Genomic DNA, 27,176 nt, shown 5'->3' on the forward strand with positions numbered 1-27,176 from the left:
TCTTCCTTTTTTTGTTTTTATTATTATTATTGACTTCTTTATCTTACTGTGTTTTTGTGCTGCATTGGAACTGGAGTAACAATTATTTCGTTCTCCTTTACACTTGTGTACAGGAAATGGCATTAAACAATCTTGAATCCTGAGTATGGGTAAAACATTCACTTATGGTTTAAACTTATGTCCTGGCTACATTAGAAACAAATTACTAGTTCACAAATGTTACGTTCTGACATCCCTTTGTAATTCATCGTCTTTTAATTTCAGCTTGTGCGCTACTGACGAATTCCAGAAGGGTCAAGCATTTTTGGTGTTTCCAAGACACAAGAGATTGTGCAGATATTGGAAATCTTGAATAATACATGCGAAACACTAGAGGAACTCAGCGGGTCAGGCAGTATCTGAATCTTGATCTAGGGTCACCACTGAAACTTCAACTGTTCATTCCTTTCCATAGGTGCTGCCTTCTCCAATGTTTTGTACATGTTATTCTGGATTTCCAGCATTTGCAGAATCTCGTGTTGAAGATGCCATAAGGGAATGTTGCCCCCTAGGCACATTACACACTGTAGGTCATGTGCTCAGCAGCACACTGAAGCTTTTTAATCCCCCTTTCTCAAAAGGGTTTATTCAGTGATTACAGCATCATGTTATTACAAAACTACAATAGTCCTCTATCTACACTGTTTACAGTCAAAAGTTTTAAATTATAACACTGACATTTCTATCCTGAATGCACCAAAGCTCCTGTTGCACCCACTGTTCCCAGAAGGTGCTCCAGTTTCCTCCCATCGTCCAAAGATGTACTGCTTTGTAGGATAATCAGTCACTGTAAATTGTCCTGTGTTTAGGCTGGGATTAAATAGTTGGGTTTCTGGGCAGTACAGCTCATTAGCCTGAAAGGGCATGTTGCACTTTGTATTGATAAAGTAAAAAAATAAAAATAGAATCCCATGTGCTCCTCCTCCAGGGATACCCAAGCATGGACATAACCCCGAAAGAGGGGTAGGCAGTCAGCTTGGGCAGACCATCGACTGCCCACTGTCTGGTCTCACCAATAACCAACTTAGCCAGACCCAACCAGGAGATCCTGCATGCAGCCCACTAGTCCGATCCCCAAACAGACTGGCCAATCTCAATTAAGAACGTGGGACTTCGGTGCAGCCAGAACTTGAGGAGCAGTACCTGCAGATACTCAAACAGAGGCTGCAACTTCTCATATTCTGTACTTCAGTGATACATCAACTCCTCACAGCCACAGAAATAGCAAACTGAGGAGTCCAAGACCCTTTATTGGTCGGGGGTCGACCATGGAGGTAGTGTCCTAAATGTAAACCAATATGCAAGCCAGGGCAGTACGACATGGAGAGCAGGTAACTCAACATGCAGCAGGCTCCCCCTCTCCTTGCAGCTGATGAATTCAAAGGAACAGTAGAGACCGGTACAGTTTGGTACCATCGGTGTCAAAGGGGTTGCCAGTCAGCATTGAACAGAATGTAGGACTACCTTACAGACTCCAGGAATTTTCTTCGCGGTTTACTCCCAAAGCCTGCCCCATGAGTAGCTGCAAGGCAGTGAAGGTTTGAGAGCAGAGTTTTCCTTCTCCGAGATGAGCTGCCAACCATGGCTGACTAGTCCCATCTGCCTGAAGCAACTGGTTTTAGGGCATCAGTAACCCACCTTTGCCCATTCTCCTGTCAGTGGAAACAGTTCTGCTGGGCTTAGTAGCTAAGCCACACATGAAGAACAGGAGATGGAATTGGTAATCAGCAGATAAATGAGATGCACGCCACTGAAAACATTTAATAGGTAGTGGGAGCTTGTCCCCACTACACCGCCACCCCCAGCTATGACAACTTTAAGAAACCTTAAGGAGCCTAAGAATTTAGAAACTGTTACACGATACTGCCCTGTGTAGCACCAGGGGTCTCCTACTGAAGCTTGGTGCAGCCAGAGCCAAGGCTCTAAGTCCAAGTCCTTTTGCTAAAAGATATTGGAATGTGCACTCATACCTTCCTTCCCCTGTGGGACTCCTTATACAGTGCTCTCACGTCCACTGGTCCCCAAGAACATTTGGTCGTTCATTAGGAGTTTGAGAAGATTTGGCATGCCACCAAAGACTAGCAAGTTCTGTAGATGTAAATGGAGAGCATTCTGCCAAGTTGCATCACTGTCTGATACGAAGGTGCCAATGCACAGGATTGGAAAAGGTTACAGAGAGTTGTAAACTTAGCCAGCTCCATCATGGGCAGAACACTCATCACCACCAAAGACATCTTCAAAAGGCGCAGCCTCATGAAAATGACTCTCACCACCTAGGGTATGCCCTTTTCTCATTGCTACTATCACAGAGGAGGTACAGGAATCTGTATAATCTTAGGAACAGTTTCTTCCCCTCTGCCATCAAATTTCTGAATGGACCATGAACCCATTGACACTTCCTTACCTTTTGCTCTTTAGGCAATATTTATTTTTATCTATTTGTAATTTATAATTATTTTATATGTATTGCACTGTACTGCTGCCACAAACAACAAATGTCACGACATGTGTCAGTGATAATAAACTTGATTCTGGTCATTGGCGATCTTTGCAGTAAGGATCTTTTTCAAGTTGCACAAGGCTTGAGGTGGCTCTGCAGCCACCACTGCAAGGTGTTGATTGGTGTTAATAGACAAATAGTTGCTTTAACAGCCCATTCACCCTCTCAACCATCCCTGATGCCTGGGAATAATAGGGTATACGATACACCCAATAAATGCTTTGCTGGCAGTCAAGTCCTTCATGGCTTATGCTGAAAAAGGAGAGCCATTGTCCAATTGAATTTCTTGTGGGGCTTAACCATGACCATGAGACATAGGAACAGAATTAAGCCATTCAGCCTAGAGTCTGCTCGGCCATTCCATCATGGCTGATTTATTATCCCTCTCAACACTATTCTCCTTGCTTCTCCCCATTATCTTTAACAACCTGACTAATCAAAAAGTGATCAATATCTGCTTGAAATATACCCAATGCCTTGGCCTCCACAGCCATACATGGCAATGAATTCCATAGATTCACTACCCTCTGGCTAAAGAAATTTCTCATCTCTGTCCTAAATCGATGTCCCTCTATTCTGAGGCTGTGCCCTCTGGTCCAAGACTCCCTTACTCTAGGAAACACCCTCTATCTGGGCTTTTCAATACTTGATAGGTTTCAAATGAGAACCCTCCCCCCTTCTTCTAAACTCCAGCAAGTAGAAGCCCAGTGCCATCAAATGCTCCTCATAAGCTGACCCTTTCATTCCTGGAATAATTCCCATGAACCTCCTCTGGACCGTTCCCAATGCATTTTTTTAGTATAGCTCACAATACTCCAAGTGTGGTCTAAACTGGAATTGAGGCCTCTCAAACATCTGATAGTTGTATTGCCCCAGAAGGCCAATGAGATGAAAGGATACTCTATCCTGAGAACATGCAAACACTACCAATGTGCAGAATGAAGAATACTATGAATGGATAGACTGAACAATATCATGAACAAATGGAAAACAGTGCAATATTTTTATTTTCATATTGTTTGTTCATTCTTAATGAATGAAAACATTCAGCGTGACTACAACTAATCAATCTCACGTGTGTCAGTTCCCTCCCACGCTCAATCCCCTGACCTTTCAAAATTCCATTTCCTCTTTAATCCCCCATAATCCTGCCTCCAGGACAGACAATTCCAGAAAATCACCACAACCTACAAGAGATTCTTATACACCACAGTGTTAAATGGCACCGCCCCCACTTCTCTTGTCATTAGTAGTTTTATTCACTAGACCTTTCCAGAAATAGCACTGCAAAATCTTGCGACACAAGATATAATCAATAACCAGACAAATGAGAGTACATAACATAAGACTTATGTACTACAGAAATTAAATTTCTCAAAACACAATATTACTTACTTTATGTTAGTGTGGCAGCTAGCATAACACTCTACAGAGACAACAATTGGAGCTCAATTCCCACTGCTGTCTGTAAGAAGTTTATACGTTCTTCTTGTGACAACATAGGTTTCCACTGGTCTCCTCCCACATTCCAAAGACGTACTGGTTAGTAAGGGTTAGTAAGCCGTGGGCATGCTATGCTATCATCAGAAACTTGCTGACACTTGCGAGCTGCCGCCAGCAAATCCTTGGACTGTGTTGGTTGTTGACGCAAACGACGTATTTCACTGTCTGCTTCAATGTGGATGTAACAAATAAAGTTAATCTTTAAAATGTCTTCAGATAAGAATTTGGCATGGACCGAAGATAAATCACAGTTACACCTGCTCAGGAGCTTGTCTCTGGTCAGAATCACTGTCAAAGTCTCAACTGTTGCAAACACAGAACTGCCATGTGAAGAGCTTGCCCAGAATCATCAGCCCTGCCAGGGAATCCCAGCTGTGTATAACCTCATTAGACAGCCAGGCAAACCCAGATCAAGTTTCAAACACTACCTAGAACATCTAATAAGAAGGCTAATCTTACACCTTAATGTAGAACATAGAAAGTACAGCACAGGAACAGGCCCTTCGCCCCACAGTACTGTGCCGATTCAATTAAATTAGGAATCGAATGGCCATGTTCCAAGTGAAGAAATAGAAGTCAAATCAAAGCTGGTGGGGCAACATGGTAGTGTAGTGGTTGGCATAACGCTTCATAGTAGTGAACCAGGTTCAATTCTCCCCATTGTCTGCAACGAGTTTGTACGTTTGTCCCATGACCGTGTGAGTTATAGACCATTGACCTCAGTCTGTCTTACAGTACAAAGGTACTGCTCTATAGTCTTATAATAGTGAGCAGGAGCTGTTCTTGAGCCTTGTGGTACGTGCTTTTCTGTCTTCTGCCTGATGGGGGGGGGGGGGGGAAGAGAGAATATCTGGGGTGGGTGGGGTCTTTGATTATATTGGTGCTTTACCAAGGTAGTGAGAAGTATAGATAAAGTTCATGGAGGGGAGGCTGCTTTCCATAATGTGCTAAGCTGTGTCCACAACTCTCCGCAATTTCATATGGTCAGGTGTGGAAAAGTGATGAATCCAAATAGGACAGATTTTATAAACGGGGAGAAAGTTCAAAAATCCTAGGTGCAAAAGGACTTGGGAGACCTCGTGCCAGATTCCCTAAAGGTTAATTTGGATGTTGAGATGGTGGTGAGGAAGGAAAATGCGATGTTAGCATTCATTTTGAGAGGACTTGAATATAAATGCAAGGATGTAATGCTGAGGCTTTATAAGGTACTTCGAGTATTGAAAGCAGTTTTAGGCCCTTTATTTAATAAAGGATGTGCTGACATTGGAGAGGGTTCAGAGGAGATTTAGGAGAATGACTCTGAGAATGTACTTTGTAAGTCTTATCATATGAAGAGTGATTGATGGCTCAGAGTACTTGCTGGAATTTAGAAGAAAGAGGGGAATCTCATTGAAATCTGTTGAATATTGAAAGGCCTAGATAGAGTGAGGATGTGGAGAGGATGTTTCCTATAGTGGAGGAGCCTAGAGCCAGAGGGCACAGCCTCAGAATAGAGGGTAATTCATTTAGAACAGGGCCATGAATTTGTGGAATTCTTTGCCACATACAGCTATGGAGGCCAGGTAACTGGGTTATTAAGGTGGAGGTTGATAGTTTCTTGATTAGTCAGGGCATAAAGGTTATGGGGAGACAGCAGGAGAATGGGGTTGAGTGGGAAATGGATCAGCCATGATGAAATGGTAGAGAAGACTCGATGGTTTGAATGGCCTAATTCTGCTCCTATGTCTTAACATCTTGGATACTTTTTATGATGCATTGACAAAAATTAGTGATTGGCAATGAGGATGTGCCAGGTTTCTTTAGCCTCAACAATGTGGAGACTTTCAAGAGCTTTCTTAGCCATGACATCAATGTGGTTGAGTAGGTCAGGCTATAGGTAACTTGAAGCTCTCAAATCTCTTGACCTCAGCACCACTGATGGAGACAGAAGAACGTGTAACACTCTCCTCCTTTCCTGATGTCAATGATCAGTTCTTGTGTTTTGCTGACATTAAGGGAAAGATTGTTGTCATGACACCATGTCACAAGAGACTTCATCTCCTTCCTGTGCTCCATCTCATCACTATTTGAGATGTGGTAGCTACAGTGACATTATCTGCAAACAGTCTGTGGTGGACTACAACGCTCCTGCTAATGTATGTCTACTGCACCTCATGGTATCGTGTTCTGTACTGCCAGATCTGTTCTGAATCTAATTGCTTAACACAGTCGTATACCTAACATAACTACGGTTATGAATATAGGATATTGAATCCACAAAGCCTGTATGGCCATTACACCTAGTAATCCAGATACATCTGCTTCAGATGGATGACTCTGCCCAATGCACATCCATGGAAGAGAATAAACAGTTGACATTTTGGGCCACAACCCTTAATCAGGACTCATGAAAGGAAGAGACTTTTTCTTTTTTTCTCAATTTCGAATTGCCTAAGTGCATCTATGAACAAAATTTCTCCTCGGTAGCATGCCACTATTTAACACGACCAAAGGTACGTCTCTACATGTATGAATTCAAGTTCAGTTTATTGTCAACTGTACATATGTATACTGCCAAACAAAACAACATTCCTCTAGAATGAGGTGCACAACATAATACTTACAATTCACACACAACATATAAAGAACTATTACCACAAATAATGTGCATTTATGACACAAGGTAAAAAGTGAACAGTACAATGCTACTGGCATTTCATACATTACGAGACCCAGGTGATTGCAGGGAGTCAGTACTCTCACGGCCTGGGAGAAAAATCTTAACAGTTCTTGTCCTTGTCCTACTCCCTGATAGTAGGGGGTTAAAGGAATTGTTGGATGGATGGGAGGGATCACTGACAATTCTAAGGGCCCTGCCTACACAGCGCTCCTGATAAATATCTCTGATGGGTGGGAGAGAGACCCTGATGATCTTCTCAGCAGTCATTTCAGTCCTTTCTGCAGACTTGCAGTCAGATGCCTTGCAATTCCTGTAGCAGATGGTGAGGCTGCTGGTCAGGACACACTCGGTGGTGCTCTTGTAAAACTTGGTTAAAATGGGAATGGGCAGGAGCCTCACCTGCCTCAATCTCCCCAGGAAGTGGAGACACTGCTGTGCTTTCTTGACCAAAGAGGTGGCGTTGATGGACCAGGTGAGATCGCAGCATTTGTACTTAGTGACAGTTTCAATTGCTTCTCCCAATCTAACAGCCAGGACAGGCAAACCAAAGACGACCATCTATTTAAAATGTGGATTCATTTTAATGGCCTTTTAATTTTAATAATTTATAATTGATGTATAATAGAATTAATGAGCAGAACAGCAACTTGCAACATGTCTCCACACTCCAGCACCATCCTCTCTCTTATCCCCATCTCTTAGTTTCGATAACATTAAAGTCAAAGTAAATATATTAGCAAAGTATGCATACATATCTATACTACCTTTAGTTTCATTTTCTTACAGGTATTTACAGGAAAATAAAGAAACAGAATTTATGAAAAGCTATACATAAATACTGACAAACAACCATCTGCCAGAGAAGACAAATTGCGCAAATAAAAAGCTGAGAACATGAGTTGTAGAGTCCTTGAAAGTGAGTCTGTAGGTTGCGAGTTGAGGTGGTGTAGAAGGTAAGGCTCCTCGACCTCTTGTCCAATGATGGTAGTGAGAAGAGAGCGTGGCCAGGAGAATGCAGGTCCCAGATGATGGATGCTGCTTTCTTGTGGCAGCTCTCCCTATAAATGTACACATTGGTGGAAGGGCTTGCCTGTGATGGAGTTGGCTGTGTTCACCATTTTCCGTAGTCCATTCCATTCCTGGGCACTGGTGTTTCCATACCAGGCCATAATGCAACCAATTAGGATACTCTCCACTGTGCATCTATGGGTTTTTTTAATAGTTTTTGATGACATGCCGAATCTACAAAACTTAACTGGCGAGTGTTGAGTGCTGGTTCAGTTTAATTAGTGTACAAGGGGTGATTGATAAGTTCGGGGCCTAAGGTAGAAGGAGTTAATTTTAGAAAACCTAGCACATTTATTTTTCAACATAGTCCGCTCCTACATTTACACACTTAGTCCAGCGGTCGTGGAGCATATGGATCTTGGACTCCAGAAAGTGTCCACAGCAGGGGTGATTGATAAGTTTGTGGCCAAAGGTAGAAGGAGGTGAGTTATACAGCTCTCTTTACATGTACATGCAGTTAAACTCTTTGAGTGTTTATGCAGAAATTTTGAAGATAATAACTCATCTCCTTCTACCTTAGGCCATGAACTTATCAATCACCCCTGCTGTGGACACTTTCTGGAGGTTCAAGATCCGTATGCTCCCGACTGCTGGACTAAGTATGTAACTGTAGGAGTGGACTATGTTGAAAAACAAATGTGCTTGGTTTTCTAAAATTGACTCCTTTTACCTTAGGCCACAAACTTATCAATCACCCCTCATAAGTGTAATGAGTTAAACATCCAAGGGTATCCAATGTTTGTAACTGTCCATAACTTGAGAAGCTTTTCCTACTATAGAACACCGACATAATAAATTGACTTGTGATTGTACATTTTCCGCAGGCTGATATAATGCACACGGTTACATTTACTCTCTCAATGCACCTTTAAAAGTACAGCAATTCTGAAGTATATAGAACACAGAACAGTACAGCACATGAACAGGCCCCTTGGGCCACAATGTTGTGCCAAGCCAATTAAATTAGTAATCAAATGGCCAACTAATCTCAATGCCCATATCCTTCTGCTTTTCTTATACTAATTTGCATCTAAACATCTCTTAAATGTCTCTAATGTTTCTGCTGTAACCACTGCCCCAGGCAGTGCATTCCTGGCACCCACCACTCTGTGCAAAACAAACTTGTCCCTCACATCTCTTTTGAAATTACCACCTCTCATTTTAAATGCATGCCCTCTGGTATTTCAACCCTTGGAAAAAGATACTGATCATCTTCTCTATCTCTTCCCCTCATAAATTTATAAACTTCTATCAGATCTCCCCACAGCCTCTGCCGCTCCAGAGAAAACCACCCAACTTTGTCCAACCTCCTGTTAGCACATGCCCTCTAATCCAGGCAACATCCTGGTTAACCTCTTCCTCACACTCTCCAAAGTCTTGATATCCCTCCTCTAAAAGGGCGACTTGAACTGTATGCATACTTCAGATTCAGCTTAACTAGAGTTTTCCAATGCTGCAAGTGTGATACCAGAGGGCATAATTTTAAGGTGAGTGGAGGAAAGCGTACAGAGGATGTCAGAGGTAAGCTTTTTTTAAAAGAAAAACACATTGCTTTAGGTGTGTGAAATGCGCTGCCGGAGATGGTGGCAGAGGCAGATATATTAGGGACATCAATGAAACTCGCAAATGGATGATAGAAAAATGAAGGGCTATGTGGGAGGGAAGAGTTAGCTTGATTTTAGAGTAGGTTAAAAGGATGGTACAACATCATGGACTGCAGGGCTTAAAAGTGCAGGAGTCTTCTATGTTCTGATAACATACATCTGTGTACCTTGACAAATTATAAATAAGAGAAAATCTGCAGATACTGGAAATCCAAAGCAACAGATATTCAATACTGGAGGAACTCAGCAGGTCAGGCAGCATCTATAGAAATGAATAGATAGTTGATATTTCTGGCCGAGACCCTTCTTCAGGACTGAGGAGGAAGGGAGAAGACATCAGAATAAAAAGATGGGGAGAGGGAGGGAAAAGAGGCTAGATGGAAAGTGATAGGTGAAGCCAGGAGGGTGGAGAAGGAGGAATCTGATAAGAGAGGAGAGTGGACCATAGGAGAATGTAAAAGAAGGGGGCACCCAGGGGGATGTAATAGGCAGGTGAGAAAAGTTAGAAGGTCAGAGTTGGAATAGAGGAAGGTTGGGGGGGGGGGCAAAGGGGAAGAGGGGGAATTTATTTACCGGAAGAAGAAATCAGGATTGATACCATCAGTTTAGAGGGTACCAGACAGAATAGAAGATGTTGCTCCTCCACCCTGAGGTCAGCCTCATCTTGGCACAAGAGGCAGTCATGGACTGACACACTGGAACAGGAATGGGAAGGGAAATTGAAATATTTGGGAGTCCTGCTTTTAGTGGATGTTGTGGAGGTGCTCAAAGCAGTTCCCCAGTTTATGACAGATCTTACCAATGTAGAGGAGGTTCTAATGGGAGCAGCAGACACAACAGACGACCCCAGTGGATTTGCAGGTGAAGCGTTGCCTCACCTGGGAGGATGCCTGGAGCTCTGAATGGAGTAGTGGGAGGTGGTGTATGAGCAGGTGTAGCACTTAAGCCCTTGCAGGTATAAGTGTCTGATGGGAGATTAGCGGGGAGGGACAAATGGGCAAGGAAATAGCAGAGGAAGCAATCCTTGTGGAAAGCAAGGGGGTTGGAAAGATGTAGAAACATCTTTAGTGATTGGATCACTTTGAAGATGGAAATTGTGGTTACCCACCTCGTCAGGTCCATTCTGCGCCATCTGTGGAAAACTCAGCTGTTTTCCATTGACTTCATCAACCACTTCAGAACCCACAGTTCCAGAGAGGAGAAGTTCAAGTTTACTATCATTCAACTGTACATTCGTACAGCTAAATGAAACAATGTCCCTCTGGTACCAATGCACAAAATACAGTATATATCACATACATCACATAAAATAATATTAACTCAATAATATTAACAGATCAATTTTTAAAAATCTGTTGGTGTACAAGTTGATACAATGTGCAACTGACTGACCAAGGATGAAGTACAGCCAATACAAGAACATTTCTAACTAAATTCCAGGTGTTGACCTAGATGACCACTGAACTGACTTTATATATTTTTTTGATATTTTAATTAAAATAGTTGAGTTTACATGATCTTTTTCTCATTTTGAGACATCACTAGCAAATTGAAAAATTCAACTGATAAAATAGAGTTTTAATACAAATGTTATATCTTACCACCAGAACATCCACTGTAATGTTTAAATCCTGCAGTCGTTCCAACAACTTCAGTATCTGGAAGAGATCCATAAATAAAGTCATAGTGTATAATTATGGAGTCAAATGCTCATCTTAACACGAACATTCAGGCAAATTGGAAGCACTCATTGTTAAAACAGCTACATTTCTCCTAAACACAAGACAGGGTGGTGTAATAGCATTTAGTGCAATTTTTTTAAAAGGCCAGCGAGACGGGCTCAATTCCAGCTGTTGTCTGTAAGGAGTTTGCACATTCTCTAGTGACCATTGGGGTTCACTGGTTGCTCTGCTTTCTTCCCACATTCCAAAACAAGATGTACCATTAGGATTAGTGAGTTAAAGGCATGCTACATTGGCACCAAAACCATGGTGACACTTGCCAACTGGCATCCTTGTACTTTGGACACAAAACAACACATTTCACTGCATGTTTCAATGTATGTGAGACAAATAAAGTTAATCTTAAACATCAGAAAGCCTGCAGATGCTGGAAATCCAAAGCAACACACACAAAATGCTGGAGGAGCTCAGCAGGTCAGGCAGCCTGTATGGAATTAAGTAGATAGTCGATGTTTCAGGCCAAGGCCCTTCTTCAGAACGGAGAAGGGAGGGGGAAGATGCCAGAATAAAAAGGTGTGGTGATTGGAAAGAGATGAGCTGGAAGATGATAGGGGAAGCCAGGTGGGTGGGAAAAGTCAAGGGCTGGAGAAGAAGGAATCTGATCGGAGAGGAGAGTGGACCAAAGGAGAAAGGGAAGGAGGAGGGGAATGGAAAATGGAATTAAATATTTGGCCACCGGGAAGTCCCACTTGTGGCGGATGGTGTGTGTGTCCCATTCCGATGTGTCGGTCAAGGCCTCATCTTGTGCCAAGACGAGGCCACTCTCAGGATGGAGGAACAACACCTTGTATTCCATCTGGGTATTTGCGTGAATATCGATTTCTCCTTCTGGTAAACAAATTCCACGCCCCCCCCCCCCTTTATTCCCCACTCTTACCTTTTACTTCTTCTCACCCAGCTATTACTGTCCCCCAGGTCGCCAGACCTCCTGAGCTCTTCCAGCATTTTGTGAATCTCTTTTTTTTTATATTTCCAATTTATTTTTCAAGCTCATAACATTTAACACATAACATGTGAGTATTATTGACTAAAATAGCAAAGATTTATAAAAATTTAATATTTGAAGTTCCCATAATTTAGCTAGCCATGCAACACAAATGGCAAATGACTGCATGTGCTGGTAGGAATGTGGAATGGCTGAGTCTGCAGTGAGCTCAGTGCCTATCTATGGGAATGCAGGATTTGACCTACTCCATTTACCACACACTATAAACGTGCAACTTAAAAATGACAGCACTTACCCAGGCAGCAGAAAATAGTCTGACCTCGCCAGTGACACTCTTAAATCGTCCTCACCAGCTAAGTGAGACACATGTAATATATGTAACGAAATATGTGTATTTGGTACGAACACACACACACACACACACACACACACACACACACACACACACACACACACACACACACACACACACACACACACACACACACACACACACACACACACACACACACACACACACACACACACACAGTGTGGGGATCAAAGTATATTCCCTGTTCAAGGAGAGGACATTTAGAAATCAGCTTTGCTTTACAATGTATCAGCAGCAGTCAAAGATAAAGTTGGAGGGAGGAATGGTTTGATTGATCTTGGAGGAGGTTAAAAGGACAGCACACCATTGAGGGCCGAGGGCCTATAATGTGCTGTAGTGTTCTGTTTCATAATAGCATGATATCGTATAAGACCATAACACTTAGGAACAGAATTAGGCCATTTGGCCTATCAAGCCTGCTTTGCTATTCCACCATGGCTGATTTATTTTCCCTCTCAACCCCATTCTCCTGTGTCTCTCCCGATAACCTTTGACATCCTTACTAAGCCAGAACCTATCAACCTCTGCTTTAACTATACCCAATGACTTGGCCTCCACTGCAACCTGTGGTACCAAATTCCATGATTCACCACTCTCTGGCAGAGGAAATTCCTCATCTCTCTTCTAAAGGGAAATCCTTCTATTCTGAAGTTCTGCTCTCTGGTCCTAGGCTCTCCCACTATTTGAAACATCCTCTATACATTCACTCTATCTCTTCTTTTCATTATTTGATAGGTTTCAATGAGATTCCCACACCCCAGTTCTGCGAATCTCCTGTGTGTACAGGCCTAAAGCTATCAAATGGTATTTGTCCTGTTGCCTTGGAGAACCACGTTTTTGCTGCTTCCTGGATATTAAGTGAGTATGTACTGAAATGAATGAATTAATCTATATGAACAGTATGCAAGGCAAACTATTCCTTTATCTTTGTACACATGACAATAATAAATTTAAATGATGAAGCGAGGTGTATGTGTTAGACTTATGCCCTCAGGTATTGAGTCTCTTCAGCTGGTTAATAATTGGGTTTATAGAGAGATGTGTGTTGAAAGCACTTGACTAAATAACTATTAGATAGGCACATAAATGAAAGAAAAATGGAGAGCCGCAGTATGTGGAAGGGAAGGGTTAGATTGTTCTTTGAGTAGGTAAAAAGGTCGGCACAACATCGTGGGCAGAAGGGCCTGTGCTGTGCTGTTTTGCACGATGCTCAATGCTCGACATTTTGGTGGATTGTTTAAAATACACAATGTATTAATGGCAGGAGACAAGTTTGAACCCAACATCCTCAAGCACGTTTGTACGATATGTTCCCTCAAGTAGATGTATTCCATTACAATGGCAGGAAAATGAATTGCAGCACTGAAAATACTTTTTTCCCTATACACTTACTGGTTGCTATCCATCAGGAACTCACAAAGAAAATGAAAAAGCTTGGAAGGAACTTACTAAAAGCATTACTGCCTGAAAGCCTTTACCACAGATAGCATTTAAAGTTCAAGTTCAAATTTAATTGTCAAGTCAAGACAAGTCAACTTTTATTGTCATTTCGACCATAACTGCTGGTACAGTGCATAGTAAAAATGAGACAACGTTTTCCAGGACCATGGTGTTACATGACACAGTACAAAAAACTAGACTGAACTACGTAATAAAAAAAACACAGAGAAAGCTACACTAGACTACAGACCTACACAGGACTGCATAAAGTGCACAAAAACAATGCAGGCACTACAATAAATAATAAACAGGACAGTAGGGCAAGGTGTCAGTCCAGGCTTCGGGTATTGAGGAGTCTGATAGCTTGGGGGAAGAAACTGTTACATAGTCTGGTCGCGAGAGCCTGAATGCTTCGGAGCCTTTTCCCAGACAGTAGGAGGGAGAAGAGATTGTATGGGGGTGCATTCAACCATACACATGAATACAGCCAAACAAAAGAGCATTTCTCTGGGGCTAAGGTGCAAATCACAGTACCAATAGCACACAGTTATGATAGGAGAAAACATACAGTCACCAAAAAAAATATATATAGCTCAAGTCCCTGAGTAGATTGATGGTGCATGAGACTTTGTCCTGTTCCAGCTTGTCTTCCACCTAGCAAATACTAGGAGTGGTAAGTGAAGACAAGAGGAACCCAATCTCTGGTCGGGTGGTGGGAGGATGGAGTGAGAGCAGATGTGCGTGAGAAGGAAGAGATGTGGTTGAGGGCAGCATTGATGGTGGAGGAAGGGAAGCCCCTTTCTTTGAAGGAGGACATCTCCTTCGTTCTGGAATGAAAAGCCTCATCCTGAGAGCAGATGTGGTGGAAACAGAGGAAACGCAATAAGGGGGATGGTGTTTTTACAAGTAACATGGTGGGAGGAGGTATAGTCCAGCAGCTGTGAGAGTCCGTGGGTTTGTAATAGACATGTAGATAAGCAGTCTGCGGAGAAAGTGAATAGAGGTGTCAGAAATTTGAGGGCAGGATGGAAGTTGGAGACAAAGTTGATGAAGTTGACAAGTTCAGCATGGGTGCAGGAAGCAGCACCAATGCAGTCGTCAGTGTAGCATAGGAAGTGGGCAGAACGATCACCAGTGTAGATGTGGAATATAGACTGTTCCACGTAGCCGACAAGCAGGCAAGCATAGCTGGGACCCATGCAAGTGCCCACGGCTACACCTTTTGGTTGAAGGAAGTAGGAGGACCCAAATGAGAAATTACTTAGACTGAGAACAAGTTCCACTAGGTGGAGGAGAGTGGTGATGGAGGGGAACTGGTTGGGTTAGGATTGAGTGATGACCCTTTACAGAGGTGTATAAAATTACAAGCAGCCTCAGTCGGGTGAAAATACAGTCTTTCTCCCAGGCAAAAGGAACTACAATTGAAAAGGCATAGGTGAGAGGTGAAATACTTAAAAGGGTCTTCTTCATGTAGCATATACATGGACCGAGCTGCCAGAGGAGGGTGTAATAATGATATTTAAAAGACATTCAGACAGGAATGTTTTGATAGGAAAGTTTTGAAGGAATATAGGACAAACACAAGCAAATGGGATAAGCATGCTGGGCATTTTGTCAGTATGGATGAGCTGGGATAAAGGGCCTGTTTTTATGCTGTAGGCCTCTAGTGGCACAATGGGCTAGCGTGCAGTACCTAAATGGCTGTACATAGTGGGGAAATTCAGAGGTTGTGAGTTCGAAAGAGCACATGTGGTTTTAGTGGTTATGCCAAATGCAATTGGGCAACTTTCAAACTGAATGTTAAATTGAGATGTTCTATTTCATTTGAGCATCGAGTAACAATGATGATTACGCTACCAAAAATATTACAGTACCTGTGACCTGGGTTCATTTCCCAACACTGCCCATAAGAAGCTTGTATATTCTCTCCATAACCGTGTGGGTTTCCACTGAATGCTCTGGTTTCAAAGACTTACTGGTCAGTAGTTTAATTGGTCACATGGGTGTAACTGGGCATCACAGGCTTGTTGGGCCAGAAGGACCTCTCACCGTGGTGTATCTCTCTTTAAAAAAATTATTCTATGACTCCACATGAAAGACTCAAGGACTGAAGAAAGGAGCAGAGGAAAAGGAAATCAAAGTTTACAACAGATTACGTGACATGAATATTATTTAATCAGCTGTGGAATAGGGTCAATGAAAGTTATAGAATTAGCACTGGCAGTGATCCAGACGATGTCCGTAGCATGGGATCATGCACAGTGACACCAGGTGCGTGTAGCAGCAGGAAGTTAAATTTCTATCGAATGAGGAAGCCGATAAAGACATGATGGGACAAGAATGTTGCCGGGACTGGAGGATTGAGATATAGAGTAGGGTTGAATAGGTTAGGACTTTATTTCCTAGAGCATAGGAGATTGAGGAGAGATTGATAGAGGTATACAAAAAATGAGGAGTAGAGCTACTGTAAATGGAAGCAAGATTATGCGAACAGATTTGTTGTCATACAGATCAAATCATTACATAGTACATTGAGCTAGAATAAAGTAAAACAATCACAAAGCAGAATAAGGTGTAATAGCTACAGACAAAGTCCAGTGCAGGTAAACAATAAGGTGTAAGATCATAACAAGGTAGATTATGAAGACTAAAGTCCATCTTATCATACTAGAGAACCATCTATTAGTCTCATATCAGTTGCATAGAAGCAGACCTTCAGCCTGGTGGTATGAACTTTCAGGCTTTTGTATCTTCTGCTCAATTCCAAAGGGGAGAAGAGAGAATGTTTAGGGTGGGTGGGGTTGTTGATTACTAACATTTAAATAAAGCACTCCTAATGTATGTGGCTTAACAAACAAATCAGATCATATTTCTACAGATACATTTGGCTACCATTCAGATTTTGCTGCCATTTGGCTTTGACAAGAATCACTATCTCTTCTCTGTGGGGAATATTTGTGCTGGCATTGGAGAGGGTGTGTAGGAGGTTCCCAAGAATGATTCCAGGAATGAAAGGATTAACACACGAGGAGTCCAATCACAAACAAGAGAAAATCTGCAGATGCTTCAAATCCAAGCAGCGCGCGCACACACACACACAATGCTGGAAGAACTCAGCAGATCGGGCAGCAACTTTGAAAAAGAGTACAGTCGATGTTTCAGCCCAGACCCAATGAATCCTGATGAAGGTTCATGGCTGGAACATCGACTGTACTCTTTTCCATTGATGCAGCTTGACCTGCAGAGTTCCTCCAGCATTTTGTGCTACATATGAAGAACATTTTATGGTTTTACGCCTGTACTTGCTGGAACTTAGAAGTGTGAGGGGGATCTCATTGGAATATATTGAACATTGAAAGGCCTAGATAGAGTGGATGTGGAGATGATACTGCCTTTGGTGGGTGAGTCTAGCACCAGAGGGCACAGCCTCAGAATAGAGGGATGTCCTTTTAGAACAGAGATGAGGAGGAATTTGTTTAGCCAAAGAGTGGTGAACCTGTGGAATTCATTGCCACAGATGACTGTGGAGGCCAAGCCACTGAGTATATTTAAAGCAGAGGTTGATAGGTTCTTGACTAGTTAGGGTGTCAAAGGTTATGGGGAGAAAGCCGTAGAATGGGGTTGAGAGGGATAATAAATTATCCATGATAGAATGGCAGAGTAGACTCAATGGGCCAAATGCCCCAATGCATTTCTATATCTTTTGGTTTAAAATATGATTTAATTTGCGAACTGCATGCTGGAACAAGTCATTTACCGTGTTACTGGTGAGCACCTCACATCTATTGTTTCTGTGAAGCTTTTAAACAGGAGCTACACTGAAGAGATTCAACAAAGGGAAAAAAGAGCAGTAAAGGTAAGCAAGATTCACAAGCAGTTAGGGTGGTTAAGAAAACAGGCAACAAATTTCAGTGTTCAAAGTTCAAAGAAAATTATCAAAGTATGCATATTTCACCATATACTACCTTGAGATTCATTTTATTGCAAGCATTCACAGTAGAACAGAGAAATACAATAGTCTCAATGAAGAACTACATACAAAGACTGATAACTAATGTGCAGAAAACAAACTATACAAATAGATAAAAAAGACAAAGAGAACATTAACTCCAGTATACTTGAAAGTGAGTCTGTAGGTTGTAGAATCAGATCAGGGTAGAGGTGAGTGAAATCATCCACACTTGTTTATGAGCCTGATGGTTGAAGAGTAATAACTGTTCCTGAACATGGATGCATGGGACCCAAGGCTCCTGTACCTCCTTCCTGATGGCAACAACAAGGGGAAAGCATATTCTGGATGGTGAGGATCTTTGATGATGGATGCTGCTTTCTTGAGGCAGTGCCATTTGTAGATGTGCTCAGTCTTGAGGAGGGCTTAGCCTGTGATGGACTGAGCTGTAGTCTTAACCATTCATGAACATAGGTGTTTCCATACAGGCCAAGATACAACCAGTCAGGATACTCTCCACTGTGCATCTATAGAAGGTTGTCTAAGTTTTAGATGACATGTCTTCTTAGGTCAGACTGTTGAGGTTAAAAGTTGGAAACTCATGTTGCATATGTACAAAACTTAGGCTTAGTCTGATTTGGAGTGCTCTATGCAGTTCTGGTCACTGCATTATGGATGTGGAGGCTATGGAGTGGGTACAAAAGGGACTCACCAGGACATTGCCTGGATTAGAGAGCATTAGCTACAAGGTGAGGTTGGACAGACTTAGACTGTTTTCTCTGGAACGCTGGAGGCCAAAGGGAGAGTGGATAAAATTTATGAGGCAGATAAAGTGTAGACATAGACTAGAATGTCAGAGATTTTTCCTGGGGTGGAAATGTCAAAATATCAGAAAGAGTAGATTTATGCTGAGAGGAGAAGTTTAAATAAAACACAAAGAGCAGTGGGTGCCTGGAACTCACTGCCAGAGGGCATAGTGGAAGCAGATATGACAGCAACATTTAAGAGGCACATGAACAGCAGTTAATGGAGGGATATTGACCAATTTAAATTGGCACTGTAGTTAGCCAATTCCCATTATGTAATGTTTTATGTTCATTGAAGAATTGTTCAGTCGACACTTGTAGTATCATGAGTAGTTTTGAGTCCCTTATCTAAGAAAGGATGTACTGTCATTGCGAAGCATCAAAAGGAGGTTCACAAGAATTATCCCAGGAATGAAAGAGTTAATGTATGAACAGCATTTAAAGGCTCTGAGCCTGTACTCACTGGAGTTAAGAAGAATGGGGGGAAGGGGGAGGGTTCTCATTAAAACTATTGAATACTGAAAGGCCTAGATAGAATGGAAGTAGAGAGGGTATTTCCTATAGTGGGGGAGTCTAGGACCAGAGGGCACAGCCTCAGAATAGAGAGATATTTCTTTAGAACAGAGATTAAGAGGAATTTCTTTAGCCAGAGATTGGCGAATCTGTGGAATTCATTGCCACCAATGGCTCTGGAGGCCAGGCTATTGGGGACATTTAAAGCTAAGATTGATAGGTTCTTGATTAATAAGGGTGTCATATGTTCCAGGGAAAAGGCAAGACAATGGGGTTGAGAGGGATAATAAATCTGCCATGATGGAGTGGCAGAGCAAACTCAATGGGCTGAATGGCCAAATTCTGATTCCCGTGTTTTATGGATGAATGATCTTACGATTACACCAAAGTGAGGTGGTTAGCAATGGAAGAGGATGGTCATGAAAATCGATGTGCTGTACATTCTGCCTACTTTAGATCATTATACAAAGGAAGTTGCATTGATTAACTAGAAAGCTCATTTTGAACATGTTCAGTTGGAAAAATAATGTTTGAATGATGTTGGTAGAACTCTCTAAATCAAAAAGATGTCCAACAAATTCAGCTTTAGATAATGAGCTGGTGGATAGGATAGACCCAAAAATCCAGACCATGATACAATAAAAAGTAACAGGCCAGAAGGACCCCAAAGGCTTCTCTTCCATCCACCTATACTACACCTGGCAAGGAACTTTGTTTAATTACCCACCAGAGTCAGGTTTATTATCACTGTCATATACCATGAAATGTGTTGCTTTGCAACAGCTGTACAAGGCAATACATCAAAAATTACTATAAGTTACAATATGAAATTAGAAAATAAGCTCCCATTTCTCCCAGTATCCACAAGTCTATTCATTTCAACTACAGTATATATGTTCAGTGGCTGAGTACCTATAATTCTCCGGGTGAATAAGTCCAAAGCTTCAAAATCCTCTGATGGAAGAAATGTCTCCTTGTGTTAACTATAAATGGCCAACCCCTTACCCAGAAATTGGAAGTGGCTTCTCAATCTTTTTTCACAAGCTCATTTCAATTACATTCTTCTCAAGATTCAAGATTGCTTTATGTCGTTTCCAGTACACAAATGTAAACAAGAACATAATAATTGTTACTCTGGATCTGATGCTGCTTAAAAATGCACAGATTAAGATAAAGAACACAATAATAAACAAACACAATGTATATAAATATATATACATAGATTGACTGTATATCCATAAAGTAATGCTTGGCACCGGAGTGTGTGTGCACAAGATGACTGACAGGAAATGATAAAGTAGTGGTGGTGGGGGTGAGGTGGAGCGGGTTAAAGGGTGGAGGTGTTGATCGGCTTTACTGCTTGGGAAGTGTAACTGTTTTTGAGTCCGGTGATCCTTCCGTGGATGCAATGTTGCTTTGTCCCTGATGGGAGTGCAACAAACAGTCCATGAGCAGAGTAGGTGGGAATCCTCCAAGATTTTCCTGACCTGTTTCTGGCACCATTCTGTATACACATCCTTGATGGCTCAATCCGACACACAGAGACCAGTCACAACCATTCATTACAACCCTTTTATTGCAGACTCACTTGAACAAATCTATACATAATGATTTCAAGGCAAGCAGATCCAAGATGCATCAAGTATAGCAAGAACACTCTCACCAAAGACTTGAATAATTGCAATGGGCCTTAGTCTTTTCTTCAACTTCCTTGCGATAATAGGCAATGTATCACTTCCCTTCCTTAATGTTTGCTGTTCTGGAACACCAAGACCCATCCGTACACTGCCATTTAATAGATTTTTGCTACATTGGATTACAGAGCTTGCCTTATGAGCATAGGTTGAGCAAACTATTATCTCCTTTGAGCAAGAGGATTGGCGGTGACTTGATAGAGGTGTACAAGATGATAAGAGGCATAGATCCAGTGTGTAGCCAAAAACTTTTTCCCAGGATGGAACTGGCTAACATGAAAAGCCATAATTTGAAGGTGATTGGCAGAAGTATATGGGGGGTATCAGAGGTAGTTTTTAAAAAACACTGAGCGGTAGGTACATGGAACACCCTCCTAGGGGTGGTGGTAGTGGCAGATACAGGTACATTAGGGACATTTAAGAAACTCTTAGATAGGCACGTGGATGATAGAAAAATTGGGGAGGACTCTGTGGGGCGGGGGGAAATGATTATATTTATGTTAGTGTAGGTTAAAAGGTTAATACAACATTGTAGGTGAGTAGGCCTGTACTGTGCTATCGTGTTTATGCCTTCCAACATTTTTGCTTAAGAACGTGAATAACCAATCTATATGCCTTTGAAGACTTCAAGCACAACCAATCATTCTTACCACAGTTGTTTATCATTAGCAAACTTAAGTTTAAGATAACGATTTTTAGAAGTAACTTAGTGGTAATAATGTCTAAAACTGCACTACCAAACAATAGCAGAACAAACAGAACATTATAGCATAATACAGGCCCTTCTACCCATGATGCTCTGTGAACCTTTTAACCTACCTTGAGGTCAATCACCATTGTTGTTCAGTGACTTCAGCTCCAGCTTTCATAGAACATGTACAGTTCTGCACAGTACAGGACCTTCTGCCACCATGCTGTGCTGACCTTTTAAACTACCTTAAAACAAATCTAACCCTCCCCTCCTTTATAGCCACCCATTTTTCTATCATCCAGGTTTACCTAACAGTTTCTTAAACCCCCTAATGTATCTAAAAGAAAACCATGTTTGTGCAAAACTAATCCAGAAGAGGTGCTAATGAAAACAAAAAAACTCAGCAAATCTGTAACACCACTTGGTTTCTGAAAGTACTTCTCACGAGAAGGCTTAACATCTTCACATACAAAATGCACCAAAAATGAAGGTCCTTCTCCTAACGCAATACTGTAAGCCCAGGTAACCTGCATCTTAAGCAACCCAATGTTTGTGATGTTGCAAATTTTGGGGGTGGGGGCATAAGAAAGTCTTCTGGCAACTATTAACTAGATCCACTATGCCATGTCTCAGATACAACATCCCAAAGTCATTTTAAGATGGGAACTGAAAAGATTATCTTGCCTCCAATTCCTGAAGCACTTCAGTTTTGAGATTTTGGGCAGAGAATTTTTACATTTTAAAAATAAATCTCTACATGACACTATTGTGTGCATGGAATATTCCTACTCTAGAATATAAAACTCCGAAACCACTCAACAGGCCGGACAGTGTTGGAGGAAAACAACCTCGGGTGAACATTGCAAGTCGATGATGTTTTAGGAGCACCCTTTGGTACAGGTAACAGTGGTCTGAGGAATTGCAAGATGTGAACCGCTGTTCTATAACTTACAGACACACCTTAGCTGGGTCGGTGACTTTCAGCAGTCGTTCTTTCAAATGCAATACATCTTGCATTACCTCTTCTGCCATATTCGTCCCTCCTGAAGGACTCAGGTCAGCCAGCCAGCTGCTACTGTTGTAACCCCCGGAAACTTGTTCCAGTCCGCCTCTTGCCGTGCGGGAGGTAACGCGCAGAATCAATATTTTTTTAAACAGCCCCTCCACCGGGCTTTAGCCGGACAGTGCACCGCTACAGAGGTAGGAGCACACTGGCATCGTTTCTAATAGTTCGTCTCAAGAAGAGTTCGTTATTACGGGTAGGTTGTCAAATAAAATATGACATTGGTAGCTCATTAAAATGCAACTTTTTAGTGCAAAATATTGGAAGTTTCTATTAAATTAAAGTTTCAAGGTTAAAAGTCTGCGTACGTTATTTTATTTAGAAGAGGATTAATTGTACTAGTTCGAGAAGGGTTTTGACTTGCCAGGTTTGGATTTTGCAGTATATAATTTGTATTAGACATAAATAATTAAGTCTTGGTCGATGACACGTCTTAATTGTTCACCAGCCATCCACTTATAAATCTTCGATTAAGATTGATTTGTGTGTAAATTAAGATTTTAACTTAGTGGACGAGACAGTCTGTTCTTGAAGTAGATATTCACTTTGGGGTTTAAAATTGCCTTTTTTAAACTAATTATCAAGAATTAAATGTGGAGCTTTCCCCCCCCCCCCACCCCCCCCCCGCCCCTCCCCCTCCCCCTCCCCCTCCCCCAATAAACTTTTGCCAGAGAGGCAGTATCTTTATTTGAACCAATCTTAATATGGAAGGCCCTGTGAGAGCTGCTGGGGTCTGCGCTGTAGTGTTGCTATTTCTGGAGTTGAGTGATGTACATCGGCAGATGGAAGGAGGGAAGGAATGTAGGGGGTTGAACGTTCAGCTCGCATAGTACTTATTCCTTTACCAACTTCCACCCTCTTCTCATTACTACCATCAGAGAGGATGTACAGGAGCTTCAAGACCTGCACACAATGTTTTAGGAACAGCTTAGATCAGAAGACATAGCAGAATTAGGTAATTCGGCCCATCAAGTCTGCTCCACCATTCTATCATGGCTGATTTATTATCTGTTCCAACTCCATTTTTCCACCTTCTCACTATAACCTCTGACACCTTTACTAATCAAGAATCTATCTATCTCAGCTTTAAATGTACCCAATGACCTGGCCTCAACAGCAGTCTGTGTCAATGAATTCCACTGAATCACCACCCTCTGGTTAAAGAAATTCCTCCTCATCTCTGCTAATTAGACATCCCTCTATTTGGCTGTGGTCTCTGGTCTTAGATTCTCCCACCATATCTACTCTATCTAGGCCTTTCAATGCTCAATAGGTTTCAATGAGATTCCCCCTCCACCTTCAGATTTCTGAATGGACAGTGAACCCATGAACACTAACTCGCTATTTTTTTGCTCTCTTTTTGCATTACTTATTTAATTTCTAATATTTAACTTAATATATTAACTGTATATTTAAAGTTTAATATTGTAATCAATTTTATTTCTTTTAATTCAATGTGTATTATATATTTAATACATTTATATTTAATAAATGTACATTATATATAATTATATTTCTTTATTGTAATTTATGTATTGCATTGTATTGCTGCTGCAAAACAACAAATTTCACAACATATGCCTGTGATATTAAACTTCATTCTGATTCCACACCCCACTGCTAATGAAACCATTTTAGTAGAATTTTAAATACTTTGGCTTGATTCTAGTTTCTATTCCTGGCTTCAGAATGTGATTTAGCTCCCATCTCATCTATATCTATAAACCAATTTATCAATTGTTCATGCCTTATTCCACACACCTGAGTCCAAAAAAACTATGCTTATATTCTGAGAGGTGGCCACTGTGTTTTTGCCGCTTGCCTTTCATTCTGTTCTCTCATCTTACCAGCTGGAAGTAAAAGATGTAGCGAGTCTATTTTTAAAAAAATAATCAAGAGAGTTATTACATACAACAGTATACTACAATATAGGCCCCTTGGCAAAAATGTTGTGCTGACCTAACCTAATCCAAGATCAATCTAACCTTTTCCTCCTACATAGCCTTTTATTTTTCTATCACCGATCTAAGAGTTTGTTAAATGCCCCTAATATATTTGCCTCCCCCACCACCCCGGCAGGGTGTTCCACACACCCACCACTCCCTGTGTAAAACATTTACCTCTGACATCCCCATTATACTTTTCTCCAATCACCTTCAAATTTTGCCCCCTTGTATTTGCTATTACCGCTCTGTGAAAAAGTCTGTCTACTCAATCTATATCATCTTGTACACTTCTACCAAGACACCTCTCATCCTCCTTAATCCAAAGGGAAAAGCCCTAGCTTGCTCAAACTATCTTCATAAGACATGTTTTCTAATCCAGTCATAAATCTTTTCTTCACTCTTTCTAAAACTTCCATATCCTTCTTACATTGAGGCAACCAGAACTAAACACAATATTCCTACTGTCATCTAACCAGGGTTTCTTTACAGCTACAATATTACCTCATTGATCTTGAACTCAATCCCCTGACTAATGAAGAGCAACATAACAAAAACCTTCTTAACAACCCTACCAACTCACATGTCAACTCTGAGGGTCTGTGAACATGGGAACTAAGATTCCTCTGTTCCTCCATGTTGCTAAGAATGCTGCTGTTAACTTTGTATTCTGCCTTCAAATTTGAGCTTCCAAGATGTATCACTTCACATTTTTCTGGATTGAATTCTATCTGTTCTCAATTATCTATTCATCAATAATCTCAAAAATTTGTGATTATTATCACAATGTAAGTTACCATCGTCTGTGGTGTGCAAATTTGCTATCACATTCCCTACATTAGAACACCGACCATGTTTTTAGAGCAAGTGTTTGGAAGTTGGTAAAGGTGTTATCTGTGTCTTTAAAGGTATTCAAAGTGATGGATATGGGTTTGATTGCAACATTTATGAGAAGTTTGGTTAACTATGTGGATGGGAAGAGTATGTAGGTTTATGGTCCAGTTAGGCAGAATAAGAGTTTGGCATGGACTAGATGAGCCAAAGGACATATTTTTGTGCTGTAGTGCTCTATTGCTCTCTAACTCTATTCCTCGGTTAACAATGCTAGTTATTATTTCAAACTGCTTATAAGCTTTAGATTTAAAAATGTTGATTAAATAATTATGCTCTGAATAAATTATTGTTAGAGAGTTGTACAGGAGGAAACCAAACCCTTTGGCTGATCTTGACCAAGTTCCCTAACTGAACTAGTCCTGTTTGCTTCTTCCCCCTTCCCTTCCAGTCTTAATGAAGCGTCTCAGCCCAAGACATTGACTTTTTATTCCTCTCCACAGATGCTGCCTGACCTACTGAGTTCCTCCAGCATTTTGTGCCTGTTGCTCAAGGTTACTAGTATCTGCAGAATCTCTAGTGTTTGTAACTTTCTCAGTGATCAGTGAGCTTACTTCACTCTTAACCAAGATATCCTCTGGTATTGATGCTCAACAAACATTCTGCAATGTAGATGTTTTCTGTGTGAAGACAGAAGGTTGTTGGTTCAACATCTGCTGGAGGGAATCAAATCAGGCACAAGCTGATGTGTCAGAGAGTAATGAGTAAACACTGTTGGAAGTTGCGGTGTTCAAAGTAAATTCACTATCAAAGTACATACAGAATATGTCACCTGAGATTTATTTTCCTGCTGACATTCACAGTGAATACAAAGGAACACAATAGAATCAATGAAAAACCACACACAAGACCAAAAAACCTTCCGCTGTGCAAAATACAACAAACTAGAAATACAAACCCCATTTCCAGAAAAGTTGGGATATTTTCCAAAGTGCAATAAAAACAAAAATCTGTGATATGTTAATTCACGTGAACCATTATTTAACTGACAAAAGTACAAAGAAAAGATTTTCAATAGTTTTACTGACCAACTTAATTGTATTTTGTAAATATACACAAATTTAGAATTTGATGGCTGCAACACACTCAACAACAGTTGGGACAGAGTTAAAATAAAATTGAAAAGTACACAGAAAATTCAAGTAACACCAGTTTGGAAGACTCCACATTAAGCAGGCTAATTGGTAGCAGGTGAGGTATCATGACTGGGTATAAAAGTAGCGTCCATCAAAGGCTCAGTCTTTGCAAGCAAGGATGGGTCATGGCTCACCCCTTTGTGCCAAAATTCGTGAGAGAATTGTTAGTCAGTTCCAAAGGAACATTTCTCAATGCAAGATTGCAGAGAATTTAGGTCTTTCAACATCTACAGTACATAATATTGTGAAAAGATTCAGAGAATTCAGAGACATCTCAGTGCGTAAAGGGCAAGGTCGGAAACCACTGTTGAATGCGCATGATCTTCGAGCCCTCAGGCGGTACTGCCTAAGAAACCGTCATGTTACTGTGACAATTATAGCCACCTGAGCTCGGGAGTACTTCAGAAAACCATTGTCACTTAACACAGTCCGTCACTGCATCCAGAAATGCAACTTGAAACTGTATTACGCAAGGAGGAAGCCATACATCAACTTATGCAGAAACGCCGGTGAGTTCTCTGGGCCCGAGCTAATCTCCGATGGACCGAAAGACTGTGGAACCATGTGCTGTGGTCAGATGAGTCCACATTTCAGCTAGTTTTTGGGAAAAAAACAG

At 41.3% G+C, this 27,176-nt stretch overlaps 2 protein-coding genes across 5 annotated transcripts in view; one reads left to right on the forward strand and one right to left on the reverse strand.

The window, feature by feature from the left end:
* eloal (elongin A, like) overlaps positions 1-22,655 on the reverse strand; it is a 48,244-nt gene extending 25,589 nt beyond the window's left edge. For all 4 annotated transcript variants that reach the window (XM_073056728.1, XM_073056726.1, XM_073056725.1 and 1 more), the window contains exons 1-2: positions 22,488-22,655; positions 10,975-11,031 (exon numbers count right to left, since the gene is read on the reverse strand). In XM_073056728.1, the coding sequence (XP_072912829.1) occupies positions 10,975-11,031; positions 22,488-22,559 (129 nt within the window). In that variant the 5' untranslated portion in view covers positions 22,560-22,655. The remainder of the gene's footprint in view (positions 1-10,974; positions 11,032-22,487) is intronic.
* Positions 22,649-27,176, forward strand: part of klhl31 (kelch-like family member 31) — a 34,120-nt gene continuing 29,592 nt past the window's right edge. Inside the window, exon 1 of the mRNA XM_073056733.1 lies at positions 22,649-22,786. The gene's annotated coding sequence lies outside the window, so the exon portion shown is untranslated. The remainder of the gene's footprint in view (positions 22,787-27,176) is intronic.

This window comes from Hemitrygon akajei, chromosome 9 (assembly GCF_048418815.1).
Source record: "Hemitrygon akajei chromosome 9, sHemAka1.3, whole genome shotgun sequence".
Lineage (NCBI taxonomy): Eukaryota > Metazoa > Chordata > Chondrichthyes > Myliobatiformes > Dasyatidae > Hemitrygon > Hemitrygon akajei.